This window comes from Diceros bicornis, chromosome 33, assembly GCF_020826845.1.
Source record: "Diceros bicornis minor isolate mBicDic1 chromosome 33, mDicBic1.mat.cur, whole genome shotgun sequence".
NCBI classification, from domain to species: Eukaryota; Metazoa; Chordata; class Mammalia; order Perissodactyla; family Rhinocerotidae; genus Diceros; species Diceros bicornis.
This window is the reverse complement of record NC_080772.1, coordinates 22,079,872-22,105,476: the sequence shown is the minus strand read 5'-3', so window position 1 is coordinate 22,105,476 and position 25,605 is coordinate 22,079,872. Positions and strand designations below refer to the sequence as shown.

Genomic DNA, 25,605 nt, shown 5'->3' with positions numbered 1-25,605 from the left:
TGGCTTCCAGAGGACCTGGCATCCACGGACCACCCAAGTATCGGCACCTCAGTCTTTAAATCCTACCGGTGAGGTCCAGGAGGAAGGAAGGAAGAACAGCAAATGGAAGTGGGTCGTAGGAGTGCTGGGATAGGCATGCCTCCGGAAGGAAGACGGCAGCAGAACTTATTCTGCTTTTCCGAGTGCATAATCCTTCCCATTCGACGGGATTCGACGGGTACCCTTCACTTCAACGTATAGCCAAGATCTTAAGAACTGGGGTAGAGGTATGGGCCACGGAAAGAAAGAAACCCCGGGCTCCTCGGCGCCCCATCCCGGTTAGAGAATAACGCGCCCCGTCTCATCTCAGATGCTCCTGACGACGGGGAAACGGGTCTGGACGCGGGCAGCGCGGGCCCCGCCGACGGCGCCCGGGGCGCGCGGGCGCGGTGACGGCCCCGCACGTGGGCGCGGCGGGGAGAGCAGGCGGGGTGCGCACGGCGGGCGCCCCGAGGGCGGCGGGGTCCCGCGCCTCCCTGCCCTCCTCCCGCACGGCCGCCAAGGCCGCAGGGTCAGGGCCCGGCGGGGGCACCCGCCCCGCCGCGGCTGCTCTCGAAGGTCGGGTCGGTCACGGAGGAAGCCACGCTCCGCCGCAGGGCTCCCGCTCCGCCCGCCGTGGGACCCTTGGCGGCGTCTTAGCCGATGGACGTCTCCTCCTTCCCTCCCTCCACGTTTAGTCACCAAGCCAAGGCCAGGCCGCCGTGGGTTTCCGCCTCTCCTCTCGACCTCACCGCCGCGCCCCGAGGCGGGCAGTGCTGGCCCCATTTTGCAGAGGAAGCAGCGGCCGGGGTGGCTAGGAACCCGGCCAAGGTCACCCGGCCTCACTAGGGTTTCCCCCGCCCTCGACGCTTCCCTGTGTGAATGTGAATGGGCCTAAGTGCTCCTTTCTTTCCCTCAATCGCCGGCCAGGAGAATAAAAATGCGGTCATTGAGCGCCCGGTGTGGGTCTGGACCTTGCTTTTCAGAGCCCCGCGCGACCGAGGTCGCGAGCCTTCCCCGGGGGGAGGGACTGCGGTGGCGGCGCAGGGGGCTGGTCCTCGGACACTGAAAGCTACTTAAGAAGGAGAAGCCCCCGAGAGGGCTAAACAACCACCCGAAACCTCGGAAGCGTCGCGGGCGCCGAGCCCACCGCGTCTAGGTGCCCCCGCCCGGGACCCGCGAGGCGCCGCTTCCCAGCGAGGGGCGGTGCCCGGCTCCCCACGAGGTATCAGGGACAAACGTCCACCTGGTCCTTGGGGTTTGACGCCGCCTTCGGCCACGCTCGGCTCTTGGGAACTCGAAGCCGACAGGCAGGGACGCGAGTCCCGGCCTTAGGGGCGCCGGTTCAGGGTCGGTGTGCGCGCAGAGGGGCTTGTCTTGGCTTGGGGTCCCTGGGTAACACTGGCCCAAGCTTTTCGCTCCCCCCCCCGCCCCCCGGCAAGCCTAGAGCCGCAATAGTGCCCGCCCCAGAAAGCCTGCGGCGAGAGCTCCACCCGGGCCGGGAGGGGGTTTGGAGAACTGGTGAGTTGAGTGCGCGACCCCCTGGGGACTGGGGGGCGAGTCGAGCGCGGGCCAATGGCTGCGGTGGGCGGGGAGGGCCGGGCCTGGGGACCTGCGTGGGCCGCGTCTCTTCCCCACCCTCGCCCTCTCCATGCCCCCGGGCCCCGCCCGCCCGCCGCCCTCTTAAACCCTCCTTGGGCCTCGGGGCCCGCCCGAAGCCTGCCGGTCCCGAGCCCCCTGCGCGGCCCCGGGTCCTGGCGCGCCCGCTCGGCGGCGGCGCTCCGGAAGGTGGGTGCCGGCCGGGCGCGCCGCGGTGCCCCGGGGCCGTCGTCTGCCGGGCACTTGGGAAGCGCAGGCAGCAGTCGCTGGCGCAGTTCGTTTTGGGTGGTCGTTTTGCCCTCTTGGGGCTTTTACTCCTTAAGTGGCTTGCAACCCCAAGTTGCAGATCCTTGGGGTGTGGGGAGGCCAGGAGCGGTGCGCCCTTGGTGGCTCCGGAGGAGACGGGCAGATGCCTTCGTCGTGGCTGACCTCTAGTCCTGACCCCCGTGTTGTTTAATTTCTGAGTCACGACCCTGCTTGGTTTCCTTATTGGACTCATTGATCTTGCCCTCAAGACCCGCCGGCCCTGAAGGGGCTCCACTCCTCAGCCTTGGTGAACTTGTGTCCATTGAAACGCCGTCCTTTCGGGGTGGCGGCGGTGCAGGGGCGCGCGGGCCGGCGGCCCACCCGGCCTGGGGGTCGTCCTCGCCTGCTCCCGAGAGGCGACTCCGCACCCCCTACGTCCCCGGGTGGGGTGACTGGAGTTTCCCGGGGGGCTTGGGGGATGTGGCGGGACTCGGCCCACGTGAGAAACCGGGCGCTGCCTGCGGAGCTCGGAGGGGAGCCGAAGGCGGCGCCCCGCTCCTCCCGGCAGCCGGGACCGCCTGGGTCCGCGGGGTCAGACCCGGGCTCGCAGCGGGGCGGCCTCCTGGACCTGCCCCGGGCTCGGGGAGCGCGTTTTCTTCTGCGCCATCCGACCTGGGGCTCTCGGCCCTTCCCTTCCTCTGGGGACCCAGAAGCGCCTGGAACTGCCGCCTGCCCCAAAGCTCAGGACGGGCTTGCGCTCGGCTCCCGGCCGCGGCCCCGGGAGAGGGAGGGCTTGGCCCCTCCGACCGACCCTGGGAAGGAGTTTTGTTGGACCGAGAAGAGGGCGGGAGAGGGAACCCGAAACAGATTTTGCAGGAGCCGGGTTGGGGGCCGCATGTAGAGAGTGGGGGGTGGAAACCAGCCGTGTTTGGTCCTGGTGTGTTTGGAGAGGGAAGGCAAGGGCGACCCTCACCAGGAACTTGGAGTCGGGCAGGTTCCCTGGAGATTTTCGTTTTTGGTTGTTTAGTGTTTGTTTTTTTTTGCTGTTTTTTGTTTGGTTCTGTTTGTGGGGTAAGGCGTGCGGGTTCAAAGGGGGAACTTTATCCAGGTCCCTTCGACCGGGGGCTGGCGCGGACGGTGGGGGCTCGGCAGGCAGGAGGAGGGCCACAGCGCCCCGCGCCCCTCACTCGGCCGCGCTTGCTTTTCCGCAGACCCGCCGCGCGCTGTGGCCTGGGATGGCTCTGCGGCCGCCAGGCGAGGCCGGCCCCCGGGACAAGGTGTGCTACCTGCCCGAGAGGCTCCAGAGCAGCCCCCAGCACCTGGCCGCCTACTACACGCCTTGCCCGCCCTATGGCCACTACGGGAACACCCTCACCGCTACGGAGGAGGATTTCCAGCCTTTCCGGCAGCTGGAGGCCACCGTGTCTGCGGCCCAGGCTATGACCTCCATCGCCTTCCGGACGGCGCCTCCCTTGCTGAGCCCCGGCCTGGCCCTACAGAGGGAGCCGCTCTACGATCTGCCCTGGTACAGCAAGCTGACGCCGTGGTACCCAATGCCCCACCTCCCCATGGAGGTGCCGCACTTTCTGAACAGCAGCCGCGAGTACACAGGCGCCGCCAGTGAAGACTTGGGCCGCATCGGTGGCCGCAGGGACAGTAGCCAGTGTTGTGGACCTGAAGTTTTAATTCCGCCGCCCCCTGTGGATGCTTCCGTGTTACCTGAGGGGCTGAAGACCTCCCAGGTATTAGCTTGCTCGCCCAGCAAGCGGTCTGAGAATGGCCCCAAACTCCTGAACCAAGAGGAGAAGTCTCGGCCTTACCACTTTACCCAGGAGGACCTGTACTTAGTTCTGTATGGGGTCATTCCCAGCCTGGAGCACTCAGCGCGCTTGCACCATGCGATTTCGGGGCTCCTGGTACCCACAGACAGCTCTGGTAAAGGAGGTCTACATCATCCGGGAGTTGGGTTGGATGGGATAGAGGTGGGAGGGGGCAGGAGTAGGGAAGGGACGCTTCGTTCGAGGTGGATCTGAGGCTGTAAAGTGCGGAAGCGGGGTGTAGGTACTTCCATCAAAGGATGGAGCCTGGGCAGGCAGGCTCACTTCTGAGCCCCTGCTTGCTTAACTACATGACTGCTGAGGTTGTTTTAGTGAGAGCTGAGGGCGAGGAGAGAAATGGTTCCTGCAGTGGACTTGTCAGCTGGGATCAGATTCTACCAGGATCTGCAAGGTATCTTAATGAGAGCCTCATGCAATTCACACTGGAAGACCTAGCTCAGCTATCCACCTTGACCTTAGTCAAAATCAGTATTGTCTCTGATTCTCCTTAAATTTGCAAAATGGGGTCAATTACATCACCTTGCAAGGGTTGTTCTGAGACCCAAATGAGAAATTGTATATGTAAAGGACCAGGAAAGATATAAAACATAGGTAAACAACAAACACAGGATAGTGGGTTACCTCTGGGGAGTAGGGAGGGAAGTGCCGTATGAACACATTTCATAATACATTTTAATGAAAAATAAAATTTTAACCCTTTTTCTAGGGTCTGATACTCTTCCTCAAACTCTGGATAAAGACTCCCTTCAGCTACCAGAAGGTAGGCAGGGCGCCTGGCTTGGATTTCTTTCCTCAAATGGATGCCTCCGTTTCCTCACTGGCTTTCCTGCTTCTGGTTTCTCCTAGGTCTCTGCCTCAGGCAGACCATGTTTGGTGAAGTCTCACATTTTGGTGTGTTCTGCAGTAGCCTCATCGCCAAAGGAGTCAGATTTGGGCCCTTTCAAGGTAAAGTGGTCAACGCCAGTGAAGTCAAGACCTATGGAGACAATTCTCTGATGTGGGAGGTAAATATGTCTCTGGTGGGTTGGCTAAAAGCGGGGAGGGAGGCTGGTGGGGAAAAATCTTGGCGGCTGCTGCTCTGGGAGAGTCCTGACCTGGGAGACGGGCACTGGGGCAGTGATCTGCTGTCTGTACTGCCTGCTTTGCAATATAAAGAGAAAGAAAGGCAGAGGTCACTCCCTGAGGACAGTGCCTCTGCATGAATTCTATGGATTTTGTGGTGCCTTAAGTCATTTTAGTCTGTGAAGATTAGCCATGGAATATACATTTAAAGAATTAATACATTGTGTTATGTTTATAGACAAAATCAAATGCTTTAAATACAGAGTGATGCTGAGAATGCCAAAGGGCATAAAAACAAATTTTAAAATTTTGATATCGTTTGCCTATGAAATTAGCTAAGGATTTATAAAAACCGATACTCTTGACTGTGTATGGAACATGCTGGTAAGACCGAAGTTTGTCAAAATATGTCAGATAACCCCCTCTTGACCCTGAATTTCTACTTCTGGGAATATAGTTTAGGAAAGGGATCTGAAATTCAGACTATGTGGAAGATGTTAATCATGGGGTTGTTTAGAATAATAAAACATTGGATACAGTGAAATTGCCAACAGCAGAGAAAGAATTAAATTATGGCTCCATTAATATGCATAAAAACTAGAGTGGGATAAAATACAAAACTAATTGGTGGTCTTTAACTGGTGGGATTAAATGTGACCTCTTGTTTCCCTTATCTCTGCTTATGAAATTAACATATGCTTACTACAGAAATTTGGAAATCAAGAAAGTGATAAAAGTAAGAATCTTTTAAAAATATCACATCACCTATAGAGATATTCTTAAGCTAATAAATTTATTTAGCCTTAATAATAATTTAATATTAATAATAATAATAAAAAATATTTAGTGGACTCAAGTGTGAGATTTGGATTATAAATTTTAATAAGTAAATTTATTGTATAGGTTAGGCCAAAAAAATGTGCGTTTTTCAAACTTCATGTCTTATTTCATTTAGATCTTTGAAGATGGTCATTTGAGCCACTTTATAGACGGGAAAGGAGGCGCAGGGAACTGGATGTCCTATGTCAACTGCGCCCGGTTCCCCAAGGAGCAGAACCTCGTTGCAGTGCAATGCCAAGGGCAGATCTTTTATGAGAGCTGCAAGGAGATCTACCAGAACCAAGAGCTCCTTGTGTGGTACGGAGATTGCTATGAGAAGTTTCTGGACATTCCTGTGAGCCTTCAGGTCACAGAGAAGGGGAAGCAGGCATCTGGGCCCTCGGAAGGTGAGTGCACTCCTCGCTCAGGGAAGCCCTCCAAGTGGAAAGACGGGGCTCTTTGCCAACATAAACACCAGAACACCTTCCCACAGCTTCTCTGCTTGCTCATGGAGCTCCTCCCTCCCAAAGGCTAGTGCAGGGGACTAAACTGAGGGTGTCCCTAACCAAGAGGGCATTACCCAGCTTCAGGAAAGTGCCCTCATCTTTCCAAAGCTGTTGATGCTATTTCTGTTCACCAGGAACCCTTTTATTTTGCCCCTTTACCCCCTCCCAGAGAATAAAACAAAAGTGAAATAAAGGGATGCAACCTTTGCCTTAGATGAGCCAGTTTCTGATTCATCTCTGCTCAGGCTACCACAGCTGATGAAGTCAAAGCTCTCGAGCAGTGTTTTTCAAATGGTGGGTTGCAGTGGGAAATCAATTTAGTGGTGGAGACTAGCATTAAAGGAAAAAAAGAGAATAAGAATAAAATAGAATGGAAAAGATTGATGTGATTCTTACTTAAGTAAGAGTAAGCCTTGTTTGGTGAGGTTTTGTTTCAAATGGATATGTGCGTGTATGCTGGGTCTCAAATGTAAACTGTATTTCTTACTGTGGGTCTCAGTCAACTTGGAGAAGCATTGAGCTAAACTCTGGCTCTCAAATGTTAATGTGGATGTGAATACCTGGGCATCTTAGGAAGATGCAGATTCTCATTCAGGGTTGGGACCTGAGATTCTGCATTTCTATCAAGCTTCCAGGAGTTGCTGATGCTGCTGTTCCCTGAACCACATTTGAGTAGCAAAGAGCTAGAGGACCACCGACCCACTCTCTCGGAGTGAGCCTCTGGAATTTGCACTTTAAATAAGCTCTCCAAATGATTTTTATATACACAACAGTTTGGGAACTACTGATCTAGTAAGTGGGATAAGAGATGCAAATTACTGTGGTATGTGGAATCGGAAGACCATCTTATAAGGTTATAATAAATGTAATAAATAACAGGTTAAAGAAAATGTGAATTGCATTCATTGCACACTGCAGCGATTGCCTGCATGCGTCTCCCAGCCAGAACGAGACCCTTCAGGGCAGGAATGACCCTAAACACCTTGATATCTCCTGCTCCTGGATCCCAGTGTGCATTGAATGCAGGAGGAAGACACTGCGACTAAATTGGGAAAAGATGCTTTAGGGATGAGATGAAATAAGGGATGTGATAGGCAGGGAGAGAGAAGGCAATCCAGGCTCAGGGCTCCAGGAATAGTGAAGCCAGAGGCAGGGATGTGTCCCCCAGGGATTAGGAGGTAAATAATGAGCAGTATCCTAGTGAGTCCTTTTGGTCGCTTCTAAAAATGTGCCCATCACTTTTGAAATAAAAGTGAAAAATACGTGCTTGATAACTCGCAAAATTTAATCATTATCCTTTTGAAAAATTATTTAACACTATGTATTGAGCTATTAAAATGTTCCTAACCTTTGATGTCTCGGTAATACTCTTCTGGAAATTTATCTTCAGGAAATAGTCCAAAAGGAAAAGCTTTGTCCACGAGGATTTTTACTGCAGCACCATCCATATTGTAGTGAGAAATCATACAAACAACCTAAATGCTCAGTAGTAGAATAATTGTTAAGTAAATGATGATACATTAACAAGGGATAATATGCAGATATCAGATCACAACTGTATAAGCAGCAGCAGGGATGAGGGCTTATGATGATAAGTAGGGAAAAATCCAGCATGCAGTTACCTGGGCTCCAATTCCGAACCAAATTATATCCAATGCTTACAGCACTGTGAAAATAATATGTATTTTGGACAATGTGTGGAAGGGAACCTGTAAACAACTTAATTTGTTGGGAACAATTATGGATGAATTCATTTGTTTTCTGTTGTGAATGTTTTTGGGTAGCATAAAAAGAAAAGAAAAATTCTGTCCTCTCAAAAGAACTCTTTTTCTCAAAGGCTTTTGGGGGATTGCTGGGAGTCTCCCCCTCTAAGGTCTTGAGTGGGAGGGAAGGGTCTGGACCCTATGTGGGCGGGTTATTTGAGTATGCAAACCTGTGGAGTGTGTGTTTTGGGGGATGGAGGTGTGGAATGTGAAGACAACTCTTAATAGTTTCCAAACTGCCTGAACTGTGTGTTTGTGGTGGGGCAGAAACCATCACTGGTTTCTGAGAAACCCCTTGGCTAAAAAGAGTAGTTGATTGAGATGAGGGGGAGGAAGAAGGAAAGGAAACAGGATAAAAATAGGTTAAGAGAATTTCCAAAGACCGGAGCAGAAAATGTGGGCAGCTGAAGCCTCATTAGCAAAGGTGGTGTGTCCTTTTTGCCTAAGTAGTTGTTCTTATGCAAACTCACTATTGAACCTTTATTCTGAATTTTGGTGGGCTTTAGTGCTTTGATTTGTAAAGACCGCTGGCCCTGTCTTGTAGACCCTCACCAGGAAGCAGGAAGGCCAGGTATTTCTGACCAATGAAAATTCTAGCTCTGAGCAAAACCCATCCCGGCAGGGGGATTCGGAGAGGATTAACACCTCAATGAAAGTGATAGACTTGGCTAGGCGATGCCTCGTCCTGGAGTTGGCGGTTGTCTTCCTGGTTATTTACTTAATGGATAGTTTATTTCCTTAGCCACCTGTTAAACGTGCCTGGGACATAGTTGTCAACTAACAAAGCTCCTGATGGATAGCTTCCCTGCTGTCCTGATGCCAAAAAGATTTCCATCTCCAGACTTGCATAGACTCACTCCTGGCTCTCCTTGCCTTCCCTGGGGCCAGACAATGAGGTCTCAGTGATGCATTCACAGTCAAAGCCACTTGATCCTCTGGAGTCCAGAGTGGCCTCGGCAGGGGTGCTTTTGTAGGTGGCCCCTGTCCTCTCCCCTCCCCCCAGTGCATAGACACCCCTGGACCTGGGACCTCCTTTGCTAGAGTCGGCTGCACCCTCTCTAACCTCTCTCCTCCCCCACTATCCTCTGTTGATAAAGACATTTACCTTTCAAGGTCTTGTCTATCACCCAGTGATAGCATCACTCACGGTGGTAAGAACTCAATAAGTGTTAGAATTAAATTAATCGTCGTGATAACCCTATGTATTAGGGAAGGCAAGATGTTGTCATCCTTACTCTACACATGAAGAGTCTAGCTCTCGAATCCTCCCCAAAAGTTCAGAGAAGTGAACTATAAGCTAAAAGGGCACCTAAGACTTCGTAACTGTGGTCAGTGGAACAGCGCTTGTGAAGCCTGGGAGATAAGCTGTGGGTTCCCGTCGTTGTCCTGGGTGAATGGCTTTGAACTTGTAGCTCAGGCTGATCTGAAAGGGACAATGCGATAGGTATATTTTGGTATATTAACCTTGTAATGCATGCCAATCTGGAGTGTTCAAGAACTACAGGACTGAACTGCTCTTACATGGGGCTGGAGGCAGGGCCTCCTCAACAAATACATTGCAGGGAACAAAAGGGAAGGAGAACCTACAAATTAAGGAACTGAAGAGACGTAGCAACCATGGACACCACATAAACTTTGAATCCTAAATTGAACAAACTGACCTTGAAATAATTAAACAAACATACATATATGTATATAAGTACTCACATGTATATGTATTTCTATTAAGGCATAAGAGTTAATTGTTTAGGTATGACAATGGCATTATGGTTATGCTTTAAAAAAATTATGATATTTTAAAAATTACAGCCTAAGGTATTTCTGAACCGAATGATAAATGAGTATTAAATTAATCCATTGTGGAGGGAAGGCACATAAATGCTATGTACAAATTGGCTATGTATTGGTCATTGTTAAAGCTTGGTGTTGGGCACATGAGAGTTTGTTATTTTGACTTTGGTGTATGTTTAAAATTTTCTGTAATAAAAAGTTTTTAAAAATTGTCTTGGAGGAAGTAGGAATGAGGGAAGGAAGCTGCTAAAGCCCCTGGCACCTATCCCTGTGTTTGACAGAGTCTGCAGAAGGTTACAGATGTGAAAGATGTGGAAAAGTATTTACCTACAAATATTACAGAGATAAGCATCTCAAGTACACCCCCTGTGTGGACAAGGGTGACAGGAAATTTCCCTGCTCTCTCTGCAAACGATCCTTTGAGAAGCGGGACCGCCTCCGGATCCATATCCTTCACGTTCACGAGAAGCACCGGCCTCATAAGGTAAGAGTCAGGGCGGCGAAGGATCCCGCCCAACACTCACACTCTGCCTTCAGGCTCCTTCCCCAACCCCCTGAACGCACACTGAGGGTGCAAGTTGCTGGGACACAATGCCGGATAAGGCAGGGTCTCTGCAGGAGGTGACATCCCTGTGGAAGGGCAGACATGGACTAACGCAGTGACATACGAGTGATAGAATGGATGTACAGGGTAGAGAGGAATTCCAAGGAACGAGTGACCACTTCTGCCTGACACTTGGGCTATGGAAGGCCTCATAGAAGAGGTGGCCTTGAGCCGAGTCTAGAGGCACAATGGGGTATCTGATTTATATCAGAGGCAGGGTTGGTTGGGGAGGGGAAAGGGTTGTGTCATTCCAGGCAGGAAAGAGCCTGGCGTGTGGTTGTAGGTAACTGCCCCTTGTCCCATAATCTGTGCAGGCATACTCATAGTTACAGGATGAAGCGTAGGCATGGTCCAAAGAATGGAAGGGGTCTACGACATGCCAAGGATTTGGTAAGGAAGAAAAGCAGTGATGGCATTAGGAAGCCATTTTTTGCCGTTCTGGATATCTGGTTGCTCTGCCAGGCTTGGTGCAAAACAATGCACACGACCATGGGGCTTAATTACAAAGAGAACTGGACGGGCACAGATGGACGCGGGTCTGACTCCCCACCCTGTCAGGACTCGCTGCCGAGGCTACAACCTTGAGGGACTCCTGAGCCCATTTTCCTCATTTGAAAACTGAGAGTAATCATCATAAAATTGCCCTTCTTTCTCCTCTCCTGTTCATAGCTAAGCTTCTGGAAAAATCACATTTAATCAGTACATTATATACTCCTGTAAAGTTTGAGTACCTTTACAATTATCATATATTATTTTCCTAATTCTAAGAACATTTTATTTATTTATTTTTCCCCCAAAGCCCCAGTAGACAGTTGTATGCCACAGCTGCACATCCTTCCAGTTGCTGTATGTGGGACGCGGCCTCAGCATGGCCGGAGAAGCGGTGCGTTGGTGCGCGCCCAGGATCTGAACCCGGGCCGCCGGCAGCGGAGTGCGCGCACTTAACCGCTAAGCCACGGGGCCGGCCCTCTAAGAACATTTTAAATATTAAGACAGTGAAATTATTTCTCACCCATAGACTGGCAAAAAGTAAAAAAGTTACCCTATCTGGTATTCTGATAGTGAAGAGTTAGAGACTGCATGTTCATCAACACAGAATTGATTATGTTAATTATGGCTTATTAAGTTGCAGAACGGTATAGAATGATGCCATTTGAAATGTTTTATTGTGTATGCTACGTATGATATGGATATGCATGACCTATAAATGGAAAAATAGTTGGAAAGAAACATTAAACTCCTGTCATTCTGGGAGTGTGATTGAGAATGAAGCCAAGAGTGATTTTTATATTTTTACTTGGTAAATTTTTAAAATTTTTATTTCCGATTTTTATTTTTTAACATAAAATAATAATGATTGCTTGGCAAATACAATTTGGAGAGAAAACAAAATAAAAGCCACTTGATATGCTGTGGCCCAAAGTTAAGACATTTTAGCTGTAATTTTCTGTGTGTGTGTGTGTGTTGTGTGCGTATTTTTAATATACTTGGAATCATGCTGAATATCATGAGACTACGTTTCTGACTTAATGTTACATCATGAGTAATTTGTAAACATAATAATGGCTGTATCAGTACATTAGTTGGATGTGCCATAATTTATTTAACCAATCCCGTTTTGTGCATTCCCCCCCCAATGCTGCAGTAAACAATATTATATAGAAATCATTATCTCTGTTATCCATTTCTGATTGTTTCTTTGGGTTAGATTCCTAGAAGTAGAAACACTGGGTCAAAGGACGTGTACAATTTTTTTTGTGTGTGAGGAAGATCAGCCTTGAGCTAACATCTGTGCTAATTCTCCTCTTTTTGCTGAGGAAGACCGGCTCTGAGCTAACATCTATTGCCAATCCTCCTTTTTTTCCCCCAAAGCCCCAGTAGATAGTTGTATGTCATAGCTGCACATCCTTCTAGTTGCTGTATGTGGGACGCGGCCTCAGCATGGCCAGAGAAGCAGTGCGTCGGCGTGGGATCCGAACCCGGGCTGCCAGCAGTGGAGCGCGCGCACTTAACCGCTAAGCCGTGGGGCCGGCCCAGGATGTGTACAATTTTAAGGCTCTTAACTGAAGTTGCCAAAGTGCTTTCTAGAGAATGCATCAATTTATAGTCCAACCTGCTGGGCTTGCGGTGTAGTAAGTAGCACCACATTTCCTGCAATAATATTATCTTTTTTTTTTTTTTGGTGAGGAAGATTGGCCCTGAGCTAACATCCATTGCCAATCTTCCTCTTTTTGCTGAGGAAGACTAGCCCTGACCTAATATCCTTGCCCATCTTCCTCTATTTTGTGTATGGGACGCCAACACGGCACGGCTTGATGAGTGGTGCATAGGTCCCCTCCCAGGATCTGAACCTGCGAACCCTGGGCTGCCAAAGCAGAGCGCGAGAACTTAACCACTACACCATAGGGCCGGCCCCAATATTATCTTTTTTATGTTGTGATTTTGATGGATGAAAAATGGTGTCTTGCTTGAATTTGCATCTTTATTATTTATTATTTGTGAGTTTTAAGTTTTAAAATGTATTTTATTGGCAGTTTGTGTTTGTCCTGTGGTTTGTCAGTTTATGTCCTTCTAAAGTATATATATTGTTACATGTTTTTGTAATATTTTACAAGCCATATTTTATCAATTCTAGGATTTGGAGTTCTTTCACTTTTTTATATTTCTGAAATTGGAGTGTGTTCAGTGTATGATGGCATGCCGTAGTTTTCTTTTTTAGTTAGCATATACGGTAACGGGGGATCTTACAATTGATGGGGTACAGCATTTAGGATATTTGTTGTATTTGCTGGAGCTAGATCAAAGGGTATTTGTTAAGAAAGTAGAGGGCCAGCCCCGTGGCTTAGCCGTTAAGTGCGCACACTCTGATACTGGTTTGGATCCCAGGCGCGCACCGACTCACCACTTCTCCGGCCATGCTGAGGCCGTGTCCCACATACAGCAACTAGAAGGATGTGCAACTATGACATACAACTATCTACTGGGGCTTTGGGGAGAAAAAAAAGGAGGAGGATTGGCAACAGATGTTAGCTCAGAGCCAGTCTTCCTCAGCAAAAAGAGGAGGATTAGCATGGATGTTAACTCAGGGCTGATCTTCCTCACACACACAAAAAAATAAATAAATAAAACTGTTAAAAAAAAAAAAGAAAGTAGAAACTACAAGATTAGTTTTTGTTTGTTTTGTTTTGTTTTTTTGTTTTTGTGAGGAAGATTAGCCCTGAGCTAACATCTGATGCCAATCCTCCTCTTTTTGCTGAGGAAAACTGGCCCTGGGCTAACATCCATGCCCATCTTCCTCCACTTTATATGGGATGCCGCCACAGCATGGCTTGACAAGTGCTGCGTGGATGCGCACCAGGGATCCGAACCTGCGAACCCTAGGCTGCCGCAGTAGAGTGCGCAAACTTAACTGCCTTTGCCACCGGGCCAGCCCCTGTTTTGTTTTTGACTAAAGTAGAATGCAGGATAAGGTTATCAGAATTTAGTCAAGAAATTTTTGCTAGGATGTCAGATGGGTCATTCGCCTAAACACTGAGCACAATGGTGGTCTTGAGTTGGGGTTTGAGGAGAGAAACTACTTCGATACTGCCGTCTTTGACACTGGGGAACTGAGGAGCAGGAGGTCAACAGATGACGGGAGCGATACGGAAGGGGTGGTGGAAGCTGGTACTAGTGCAGTGTGATGACTTGGGCTTCAAAAGAGGAGTTGTCTTTGTGGTAGAGTGGAGGAAGAATCGTTTCTACCTGGCAGTAGAAGAGGGTGAGTCCTGTCATACTCCATGTTCCCAAGGGTTTGGGTTCTCTTCTCCTTACGCTCTCTCCCTGAGTGGTCTGTCGCTTTATCATGACTGCAAATACCGTTTAACATCGGGTTCAGAGCTCTAGCCAAGAATTCTGGCCTGAACTCAAGAGGCGTGTCCAGCTGCTCTCTGAACGTCTCAACCTGACTCTCCCATGGCACTTTATCCTCATTATGTTCAGAAGATTGAGGGTTCTTCTTCTTTTTTTTTTTGTAAATTCAACTGAATAAATTTTATTTTATTTATGTATTTTTATTTTATTTTTTTTGTGTGTGAGGAAGATTAGCCCTGAGTGAACATCTGATGCCAATCCTCCTCTTTTTGCTGAGGAAGATTGGCCCAGGGCTAACTTCCATGCCCATCTTCCTCTACTTTACATGGGACGCCGCCACAGCATGGCTTGACAAGCAGCGCGTCGGTGCGCGCCCGGGATCTGAACCTGCGAACCCTGGGCCCCCAAAGTGGAGAGTGCGAACTTAACCACTATGCCACCAGGCTGGCCCTCCCTTAGTTTTCTTTATTTCATATACTTTAGTTTGATTACTTAACTCTAAGATGATACGGTATATTTAATTTCTGCAGAGGCCTAAAAGAAAACACTTAGGGGCCGGCCCGGTAGCATAGTGGTTAAGTATGCATGCTCCGCTGCTGGCGGCTGGGGGTTCGGATCCCGGCATGCATCCACGCACCACTTGTCAGGCCATGCTGTGGTGGCATCCCACATAAAGTGGAGGAAGATCAGCACGGATGTTAGCTCAGGGCCAGTCTTCCTCGGCGAAAAGAGGAAGATTGGCAGATGTTAGCTCAGGGCTGGTCTTCCTTACAAAAAAAAAAAGAAAGAAAGAAAACACTTAATTTAATTTCAACAGAAGAAAAAGAAGTGCAAGTGAAACAAACATGCAGAACTTCAGATAAATGATTTTTAACAAGAACAATCAGTTTCTGAAAGAGAAAAAAATTATTGATTGATTAAAATATCAGAAGATGCTGGATGTGCAACCAACAATGAAAAACCCTGTATTATCACCCTTCTGCCAGCATTTAAAACCTAAATGTACCTCATTTTAAGATATCAGAGGAAATCCCTGTAGCCCACAGCAACGAGTACCAAGATTTCATGTGTGAATTTAGAATGTTGGTCTTCTCTGACCTTCTGAAATACCTGACCAAGGGAGAGAGGGCTTTGTCTTTTCAGAAAACATCGTTTCCTCTACTCCATCAATTGCTCAAAATTATGCTAGACTTGAACTTTATTTGTATTTCATCTTTGACTTCCTTATAAGCTTTTGTTTTTGCTAGGATTTCTAGTTGCAAGAGATAAATTTAGTTTCTTAATTATATAACTTGTATGATGACATTTACATTCTTTTTTATTTTATTTTATTTATTTTTTTTCCCCAAAGCCCCAGTAGATAGTTTTATGTCATAGCTGCACATCCTTCTAGTTGCTGTATGTGGGACGCAGCCTCAGCATAGCCAGAGAAGCGGTGCATGCCCGGGATCTGAACCCAGGCCACCAGCAGCGGAGCATGAGCACCCAACCCCTAAGCCACAGGGCCGGCCCCTATGATGTTTACATTCTTGTCAAAAGCTTTCTTCATGCAGCTTGTTCTGATTTGAACCAGTTGCTCTCTAGGCCTGTAAACTGTCATATTTGGATATTTTTCATCACCTTTTCCTTTTTTTTTTTTCCTTGAGGAAGATTGACTGTGAGCTAACATCTGTTGCCAATCTTCCTCTTTTTGCTTGAGGAAGATTGGCCCTGAGCTAACATCTGTGCCAATCTTTCCTCTATTTTGTATGTGGGATGCCTCCACAGCATGGCTTGATGAGTGGTGTAGGTCTGTGCCCAGGATCCAAACCTGTGAACTCTGGGCCATCAAAGTGGAGTGGGCCAAACTTAACCACTAGGCCACCAGGCTGGCACCACTGGGGCATATCTTCCAGTAATTGTTTTTAAGGGTACATAGTGAAAATTTTGCTGAGTCCTTCTTTGTCTGAGGATATTTTACTCACATCTTTGATAGTTTGGCTGGATATAGAATTTTAGGTAGAAATAATTTTCCCTCAGAACTTTCAAGGCATCATTCCATTTTCTTCTATCATTTTATGACAATCTGGTTCTTGTTTCTTTGTAAATAACCAGTTTTTTTCTTTGTGGAAGTTGTTCTTTATCTGTGGAGTTCTGAAATTTTAACAGAATGTGTTAAATTGGATGTCTTTTTTTTTCTTCTCCTGCTTTGTAATCAGTGGATTACAAAGTACTCTTTCCCTCTGAAGGCACAAGTCTTAAGCTCAAACGAATTTTCTTGTTCTTTCTTTTGCTATAATCTGTCTTCCAGATCTTTGTTCTCTCCTGGAACTCCTTTTGGGCAGATGTTAGGCTGAATCTACCTCCTGGTGCTTAACTTCTAATTTTTTGCATAGCATCCTCAGAGTTTCCCAACCTTATTTTCCAACTTGTATAGTCAGTCTTTAGCAATCAGCGGGGTGCATTCAGTTATACAGCATTTCTAGTCAGTAATTTTTTTTTTTTTTTGAGCAAGACCAGCCCTGCGCTAACATCCGATGCCAATCCTCCTCTTTTTGCCGAGGAAGACTGGCCCTGGGCTAACATCTGTGCCCATCTTCCTCCACTTTACATGGGATGCCACCACAGCATGGCTGGACAAGCGGTGTGTTGGTGCACGCCCGGGATCGGAGCCTGCCAACCCTTGGGCTGCCGAAGCAGAGTGCATGCACTTAACCACTTGCACCACCAGGCCGGCCCACTAGTCAGTACTTTTTTATTCTTGTTTGTTTTTAAAAATTTCCAAGAACAGTTTCATTTTCTAGTTGCTTCCGTTTTATAATTGATCTGTTCTTTTTGTAATATTAACTTAAACATCTGACTTTTCTGCTTTAGCAATGATAATACATGCTCATTATTAAAACTTCAAGCAGAGGGCCAGCCCGGGGGCCTAGCAGTTAAATTCGTGCACCCCGCTTCAGTGGGCCGGGGTTCGCAGATTCGGATCCTGGGTGCCAACCTACGCCACTGCTCATCAAGCCACGCTGAGGCGTCGTCTCACTCACATAGAGCAACTACGATGTACAACTATGACATACAACTATCTACTGGGGCTTTGGGGAGAAAAAAAAAAGGAGGAAGATTGGCAACAGATGTTAGCTCAGGGCCAATCTTCCTCAAAAAAAAAAAAAAAACTTTGCGCAGTACAGAAAAATTAGAGAAGACTTTAAAAATCCACCCAAAATTCTACTAAAAATACCAGCTCTCCCATCTGTACATGTAAGCACAGCTGGGGAGCAGGCCATGGAAGCACAGTAGTTTCTTCACCTGGTTCAGAATTCCTGAGAAGATCTGACAGGAGTCAGCAGGGTCAAGAGCACAGAGAAACATCATGAACTGTTCGCAGCAAACAGCTGTACCACATGCTCCTGCTGGACCCCACAAATGTTACCCTTGTTTGTAGGTACAACATGTCTCAGATCAACTCCCACCTGTATTGCCATTTTGGTCTATATAGTCATCACACGCCCACTAGATTTTTAGCTCCATGTCTTTAAGCAGAGACTTGAGTGCATAGTAGGTACTCCGTTAATACTTGAATTAATTGCATGGTGCTTGCAATTAACTCCTGTGAGGAAGACTCAGCAGCTATTTTGCCCATGAGGAAAATCAGAAAATCAAGATTCCAGGTTTAACTGATTTGCTCTGCTCACACAGCAACTTGTTGACAGAGCAGGACTAATTCAGGCTTCCATTATACACCATGATCCTGTTCACTTCCCGCATTCATCTCTGAAGCAACTGACACCCAAAGGCATTAGTTGAATTACCTGAGGTCACAGCATTGAGCAGGCTCTGGACCAGAGCCCACGCTGCCGGATTCTTCAGCGTAGTCCCGGGGTGTCTGCTATCTCAGGTAAACCCTCAGCCTGGGTCTCCTTGGTCCTCTACCTACAGATACACAGAATCAATGCGCTAGCTCTCCTCTTACCCCTAGGTAAACATAATGGTGAAATGAACTTGTGAGGGAAAGATGTGATTTCAACTGTATTTTTCTTGTTCACCTTAGTGTTCTACATGTGGGAAATGTTTCTCTCAGTCTTCCAGCCTAAACAAGCACATGAGAGTCCACTCCGGAGACAGACCCTACCAGTGTGTATACTGCACGAAGGTAAATGGGCCCTCCTTCTAAGGAGATCCGCTTGAGTCCCATGTGGGTGTCCATGGATAAGAACTTGAAGCACAAAGCCTGGCTTATGATGAGTTCTTGGTAAATTAGTCCATTATCAGCCCCCTCCCCATTTCCATCCCAAGTATGCTCAAATTGGCTTAAGATGGTCAGATACGACCTCCTATTGCCAAATCGGCATTTAGGGCATGTATAATGAAATACACCGCCAAATTTACAGGGACCTGATCATTGCAGACATGATTACATAGCTGGTCTTACTTTCTAGGCCAACATTACTGCAGTGGCACCTGATCTGCATTATACAGAATATTAAGTTATAAAAACTACACTGTGGAGCCAGCACAAACCAAAGGAAGGTGGCCATGGATTTGTGTGCAAAAGGCACCTATCTTGAGGGATAAATGCTCTCCTGCAGGATTTCCAGAACAAGGTCAAAATACCCTACAACCCATCCTATTTCTAGAGTTCCAATTCTGATCCTCACTTTGGACTTGTAGCTAACCTGGGAACTAAATCCTCTTAGGACATAAGTTAGTTATTTGGCATTCTGGCTCACACATTAGATTCCCCTTACTTAGGCTGATGAAGATGGGCCATGTCGGGGTGTTCTAGGCAAGTACAGCTTGTTTACCTTACTGAGCAGTGACCCAACTCCGCGTATGCCCAGACACTCCATTGTCGAGTGTGTCTCTCGCAGCCCCCCAAATCTGAGGTCACCAATTTAACCTGGTGTTTTATGTCACTGTCAATGGACGCAAAAAGCGAATCATTACATTTCTAATATACCACCTGAAAGTGACAAAGGTCAGAGCATAGTATTGAAATGAATGAGGGGAAAAGTTATAAATAAGGGAAAGACAACAAGTGGCCAAGAAAAGATATGTAAAAACAGCAAGTACTTGGAAATCTGAAATATTACAGCCACTCTGGAAAACAGTTTGGCAATTTCTTTAAAAACTAAACTTGTAACTACCAAACAACCCAGCAGTTGCTCTCCTGGGCACTAATCCCAGAGAAATGAAGGCTTATATGTTCACAGAAAAACCTGTACACAAATGTTTATAGCAGCTTTATAATAGCCCCAAACTGGAAACAACCCAGACATCCTTCAATGGATAAGTGATTAAACAGACTGTGGTATGTCCACACCATGGAATACTACTCAGCAATAAAAAAGGAGATGAACTATTGTACATACAACCACCTTGGTGAATCTGCAGAGATGAGTAAGAAAAGCTGAGTGAGAAAAGCCAATCCCAGAAGGTTCCATGCTGTGTGATTCCATGTATATAACATTCCTGAAATGATAAAATTATAGAAAGGGAGAACAGATGAGTGGTTGCCACAGCTTAAGAAAGAAGTGGGAGTGGGAGAGATGGGTGTGGCTATAAACGGGCAACATGAGGGATCTTTATGATGAAAATGTTCTGTATCTTAACTATATCAACATTGATATCCCGGTTGTGATATTATACTGTAGTTTTGTAAGATGTAACCATTGGGGGAAACTGGGTAAAGAGCACACAGAATCTCTTATTTTTTTGTTTTTTCTCTCTCTCTCTTTTTTTTTTTTTTTTGTGAGGAAGATCAGCCCTGAGCTAACATCCATGCTAATCTTCCTCTTTTTGCTGAGGAAGACCGGCTCTGAGCTATCATCTATTGCCAATCCTCCTTTTTTTCCCCCAAAGCCCCAGTAGATAGTTGTATGTCATAGTTGCACATCCTTCTAGTTGCTGTATGTGGGACGTGGCCTCAGCATGGCCGGAGAAGCGGTGCAGCGGTGCACCCGGGATCCGAATCTGGGCCACCAGTAGCGGAGCTCGAGCACGTAACCCTGGCCGGCCCTTCTTTTTTTGTGTGTGTGAGGAAGATCAGCCCTGAGCTAACGTCCATGCCAATCCTCCTTTTTGCTGAGGAAGACTGGCCCTGGGCTAACATCTGTGCCCGTCTTCCTCTACTTTTTATATGGGACGCTGCCACAGCATGGCCTGACAAGCAGTGCATCGGTATGCATCTGGAATGCGAACCTGGGCCGCCAGCAGCAGAGTGCACGCACTTAACCACGGGGCCGGCCCCAGAATCTCTTATTTCTTATGACTGCATGTGAAGCCATAATTATCTCAAAATGTTTAAATTACTGATTTATGCAAAGACTGGCCAATATAAGCTACTCCTTCTGTACAGCAGTTTATCTTGAGTGTGGTCCTAGGTCCACCTGCATTGGAGTTGCTTGTTTAAATGCAGGTTCCTGAATCTCATGTCAGGCTTATTGGGTGTACTCTCTGGGGTATGGTTGGCAGTCTGCGTTTTTAACTAGACCCCCAGGTGATTTTAGCTACTGAAGGACCACTGTTCTAATAGCCAGTGCTACTCAAAACCAGCCAGAATGACAAGTCAGTCATGTCCTACGGTTGACCACGAGTGCTCTGTAGCATTAAAACCCCAGGTTCATCAACTGAGAACTAAGGATCAGTAACACTGAAATTCACCCCCGCGTTTAATTGGTTGTGGAGCTGATGGAAGTTTACTTTTTCTTCTGCTTTCTGTTCTCTGCAGAAGTTTACTGCCTCCAGCATACTCCGCACACACATCAGGCAGCACTCCGGGGAGAAGCCCTTCAAATGCAAGTTCTGTGGTAAATCTTTTGCGTCCCATGCTGCCCACGACAGCCATGTCCGTCGTTCACACAAGGACGATGAGGGCTGTTCCTGTAGCATCTGTGGAAAAACCTTCCCGGATCAAGAAGCCTTCTACTCCCACATGAAGTTTCATGAAGACTACTAACCCTCAGAGAACTAAGGACTTGGATTCTGTCTTTATAGTTCTTGTTTACGGGTGTGTCATATGAATGAATGATAGTTATACTGAGATGAGACAAGAAAAATGGAACTGACCGATTAGCTGCATTAATTGGATTTATTGACTGTGATTTTAACAGCTTTCACAGAATTGTTTTTCACAATTTCTAACAAAAATGGAATTTTGGTGAATTTACCTAGAAATAATGAAAGCTGCCTATATTAGTAGTGCTTAAGGGTCTGGAAACTCAACATCAGCCATGAGAGAGACTATATTTCATTTCAGGGATTGGGAGTAGAGTCTTTAATTTCATGATGAAAAGGAGGCCTTTTCTCTGTTTGCCTTGGACCTCCCAATTGTAATATGTCTGTGACCATCACCTGTTATATTTCTTCATAGAATAAATTCTTTAAAAATTCATTCAAGCCAGAGCTTCATTAGTATTGTAGCTAAGTGTTCAGGCATGAATTAATCTCCCATCTTGATTTGATTCATTTCAAACCCTTCGTTCCCACCCTTCCCTCATCACATGACAAATGCCTGTTAATAATTTGGTTAGCACCACACAGAATTACCTGAAGGACACAAGTTACTTACTCACTCCACCAGTGACCTTCACCAATTGGGGAAGAAAAATTCTTACCAAATGAAGAAAGGCTGAAAAGTTACAATAGGCTAAAAAATAAATAAGTGTATTTATATTGCTCTAGTTTTAAACCTGATTTCATTCCCAATAGACAAGTGGAATTTCTCAGGTCTTTTTAATTAGCTGGTCTGTGCTAGTACATAGAGTGCAAAGAAAAATGTGCCATATAAGTTATCACAAGGCTGATGCAAGCACGTGGAGAATGATCAACATTTTTTGAGCATTAATCCTAGAGAGGTTACCACTGAGTTCTCCACTTTACAGATGAGGAAATCAGTGAGAGGAAGGAAGTGATGTGGCGTCATTTGCCTCTAACGGGCTAAGCGAGGTCTGCCCAACTCGAAAGCCCAGCCTCTTAATGAACCAGTTTGCTCAACTCAAGAATCCTGCCCAGGAAATAGCGTTTATCGGGCCGGCCCCGTGGCTTAGCGGTTAAATGCGCGCGCTCTGCTGCTGGCGGCCCGGGTTCGGATCCCGGGCGCGCACCGACGCACTGCTTCTCCTGCCATGCTGAGGCCGTGTCTCACGTACAACAACTAGAAGGATGTGCAGCTATGATGTACAACTATCTACTGGGGCTTTGGGGGAAAAAAATAAATAGCGTTTATTAACCATCACATCCTTCCCTATATGAAGGCAAGCGACGACAAACTTTTAAATATTCACCTGGAAAATTTGAGACCAGAATAAAAGTGCTTCGTAGGTAACCATAGCTACTAAGCTACTCTGTCACATTCCTAGCCATGGTTCTATCGACTGTGGAGGATTTCTCTTCACCCTTTATCCATGGTCCATGCTTCTCCAAATGGAGCAGATTCAATATGGAACAGATGCGCCTTCCGGAGGGAGGCTCCCAGCTGTAGGGAGTCCTTTGAGAAAGAGATGTAGTGCAGGTGGGAGGAGGAGCAGTGACAGATTCTCCTCCAGGGAATTCTTTGCTGCCTTGACTAGGTCTGAGTAATTTATCCTAATGGGAATGTGCCCTGTTGTTTTAGGACTGTTTTAGTTCATGTTAATTAAGTCAGAACAACGGTCTTTTGAAAAGATTGGGGCTCATCCTGTAATTAGGCAGCTTTTCTTTGACTGCTAGTTCAAAGTATATTTCTTTCTGTTTATGGGTTTGAACATTATTTTAGAATCAAACAGTAAAAAAAGACATCAGGAACTGGTGTGATGCTAATTTTTTCACTAGTTGAACAATTCTAGTTAACTGCTTTATTCTTGGAAACAGAATAGTAGCACAGGAAAGTAATTTTTTTCCTCTCTTTTTTAACAGTCACTCCAAAATGCACGCATGCCCACAATAACTGGAAAACTTTGGGCAATTTCATTTAACCTGACATGTTTCCAAAAAGGTTTGATCATATTGATAGAGTTACATATCTCAATTTTTGGTTTGGAAAATAGTTCATAACATCTTTCTTTAGTAATTACCTTAAAGCTCTATGTTAATTTAAAATGTGTATCTTACCTATTTCTAAAGATAATTTGGATGAGCTTATAACAATAATTTAAAAAAATAGACAAAGACAGTCAAAGTAGAAGACAAACCACCACATAGAAAGTGGAATGAAATTAAAACTCTAGGCTAATATAATTACACTGGCTGAACATTGGAATATAACACATAGAATAGATGTGGGAGTTGGACAAGCCTGTATTTGGCCGTGTTCTCATTGTGTAATGTTGGGCAAGTTGTTTAACTTCTGAGGTTTAACATCCTCATCCATAGATTAATGTCATAATTATGTTGTAGGGTGTTGTAAGAATTAAATAAAATGAAACAACGTGCATTCTGGATGATACTTAATAAATCTATTTCCTTTCTCTTAACCTGTCAGTCAAGGCAAAAGGGAGACAATTATGCAAATTTTATTGTTGATATATATGCTTGCTTTCAGGGGTTCTCAAAAGTGTGGTTCCTGGAACAGCAGCATCAGCAATAGCTGGGAACTTGTGAGAAAGGCAAATTCTCCAGCCCTATAGGATACCTACTGAATCAGAAATTCTGGGGGTGGGGCCCAGCAACCTATACTAAAGTTTGAGAACCACTGCTTTATTTGATTTTTCCTCCAAGTCCCTGCAACATGGCAGTGGGTACAACTGAGTAGCTAGGTGACTTGGCAAAATCACAAAGCCGTTCATTAGGAGAAACCATTAGAATGCAGATTGCAGGCAGAATAGTGCTCTTCCTGGGAATAATCGACACCGATAGCACACAGTTGTCATTTTACTGTTGGAAATATGGAACTCTTTCTGCAGCTACAAGCCTGATTGATGGAATTTAGAGACCTCATGAGTTAGTTTCTCTGCTCATACTCCTTTTCCCTACCGGAGTCTATATCTGATGATAAATATCATCTGTTCACTCATTAGCATAAAAAGATGTATAAAAAGGGACATCTGAACCCTGGAAAAATAACTAGGCTTAAAGTAAAGTGGGATCCATGATATTGATGAAGCTCTTAATTGGCCCTCAGGGTGTCCTAGGACTGGGGAAAGTTGGCAGTTGCAATGAACAAAGCCAGCAAAGTAGACAGATGCTTGCGACCTCTACTGGGCCTGCAGTAGGCTCAGCGTTGGGGCCATAAAACCACAGCTCTGTTTGTACCCAGACAGTGCAGGGCAGGTTGGGGTCGCAAGGAATTGCCATTCATAATATAATAGGGATAAAATCACAAACACCATCCTAGACCATCTATTATTGGTGAGTTTAATTTTGACATGACAGGTTGCACAGTTTTTCATTCTTGGTAGTTTTAAGTACTTTCAGAATGCGTTATAACCCCTTAAGGGCAGTAATTATACTGAGCTGTTGTTATTTTATGGACCCTATCCAAAGTTCAGGAGAACAAATTTATACATTGAATTCTTTCAATAGAAACATTTAATTAGAATATCATATTACAGCACTTTGTTAATAGACATATGTCAAAATAGAATAAACAAAATTATTTTGAGAAAAAACTAGTGTTAAGAATAATATAAAATATATGGGGCCAGCCCCGTGGCTTAGCGGTTAAGTGCACACGCTCCGCTGCTGGCGGCCCGGGTTCAGATCCCAGGCGCGCACTGACACACCGCTTGTCCAGCCATGCTGAGGCCACGTCCCACATACAGCAACTAGAAGGATGTGCAGCTATGACATACAACTATCTACTGGGGCTTTGGGGGGGGGGGAAGTATAATATAAAATATAGATAAACTCCTCTCATTGATAATCCCTTCATAAAGTATGGGACTGTCACAGAAAACAGGAGTTTTCTACATTATTTTAAGAGGTTATATATTCAGGAAATATAAAGTACATGATGTTTCCACTTATTGCTGCAAAGAATTTTCAATTTATTGCTTTATTGGCTTAGAGTAACTTTAATAAAATAAATTGTAGTATTTTGAGGTGAGATATTTAGCCCTAATTACAACTAGGGTAGAGAATGTTTAGGGAGAAGATTACAGTTTTATTTTTGCATAGGATCTCAGAATAAAATATTCCTTCACTGTCATTCTTTTTCATCTTATCTCAGGATTTTTGTAACCTCATATATTAAAAAGTAGAATAAATTGTGTGGTTTAGCATTATGTAAATTCTACTTGTAGATTTGTGAAATTTGTTTTGGATTTGTTTCTAGCATAGTATTTTTGTTGAAAGCAGTTGCTATCAAGAAAATACTTCAGGGCCGGCCCCGTGGCTTAGTGGTTAAGTGCGCGCGCTCCGCTGCTGGTGGCTCGGGTTCGGATCCCGGGCCCGTACTTATGCACTGCTTCTCCGGCTATGCTGAGGCCGCATCCCACATACAGCAACTAGAAGGATGTGCAACTATGACATACAACTATCTACTGGGGCTTTGGGGGGAAAAAAAAATAAAATTATAAAAAAAAAAAAAAGAAAATACTTCAAAGGGATTGTAA

At 46.1% G+C, this 25,605-nt stretch overlaps 1 protein-coding gene across 4 annotated transcripts; it reads left to right on the top strand.

Moving 5' to 3' along the window:
- Positions 1-1,058: 1,058 nt before the first annotated feature.
- PRDM14 (PR/SET domain 14) lies at positions 1,059-21,467 on the top strand. 4 transcript variants are annotated; one of them, XM_058528849.1, is made up of 8 exons: positions 1,059-1,243; positions 3,075-3,798; positions 4,408-4,461; positions 4,548-4,705; positions 5,719-5,989; positions 9,924-10,126; positions 18,126-18,227; positions 20,805-21,467. In XM_058528849.1, exons 2-8 carry the CDS (start codon positions 3,099-3,101, stop codon positions 21,030-21,032), a joined length of 1,716 nt encoding a protein of 571 aa, XP_058384832.1. In that variant the 5' UTR covers positions 1,059-1,243; positions 3,075-3,098; the 3' UTR covers positions 21,033-21,467. The 4 variants fall into 4 exon arrangements, with proteins under 4 accessions (XP_058384832.1, XP_058384830.1, XP_058384829.1 ...); XM_058528847.1 differs by having other exon boundaries at positions 1,059-1,539; XM_058528845.1 differs by lacking the exon at positions 1,059-1,243 and adding an exon at positions 1,664-1,806.
- Positions 21,468-25,605: the final 4,138 nt, after the last annotated feature.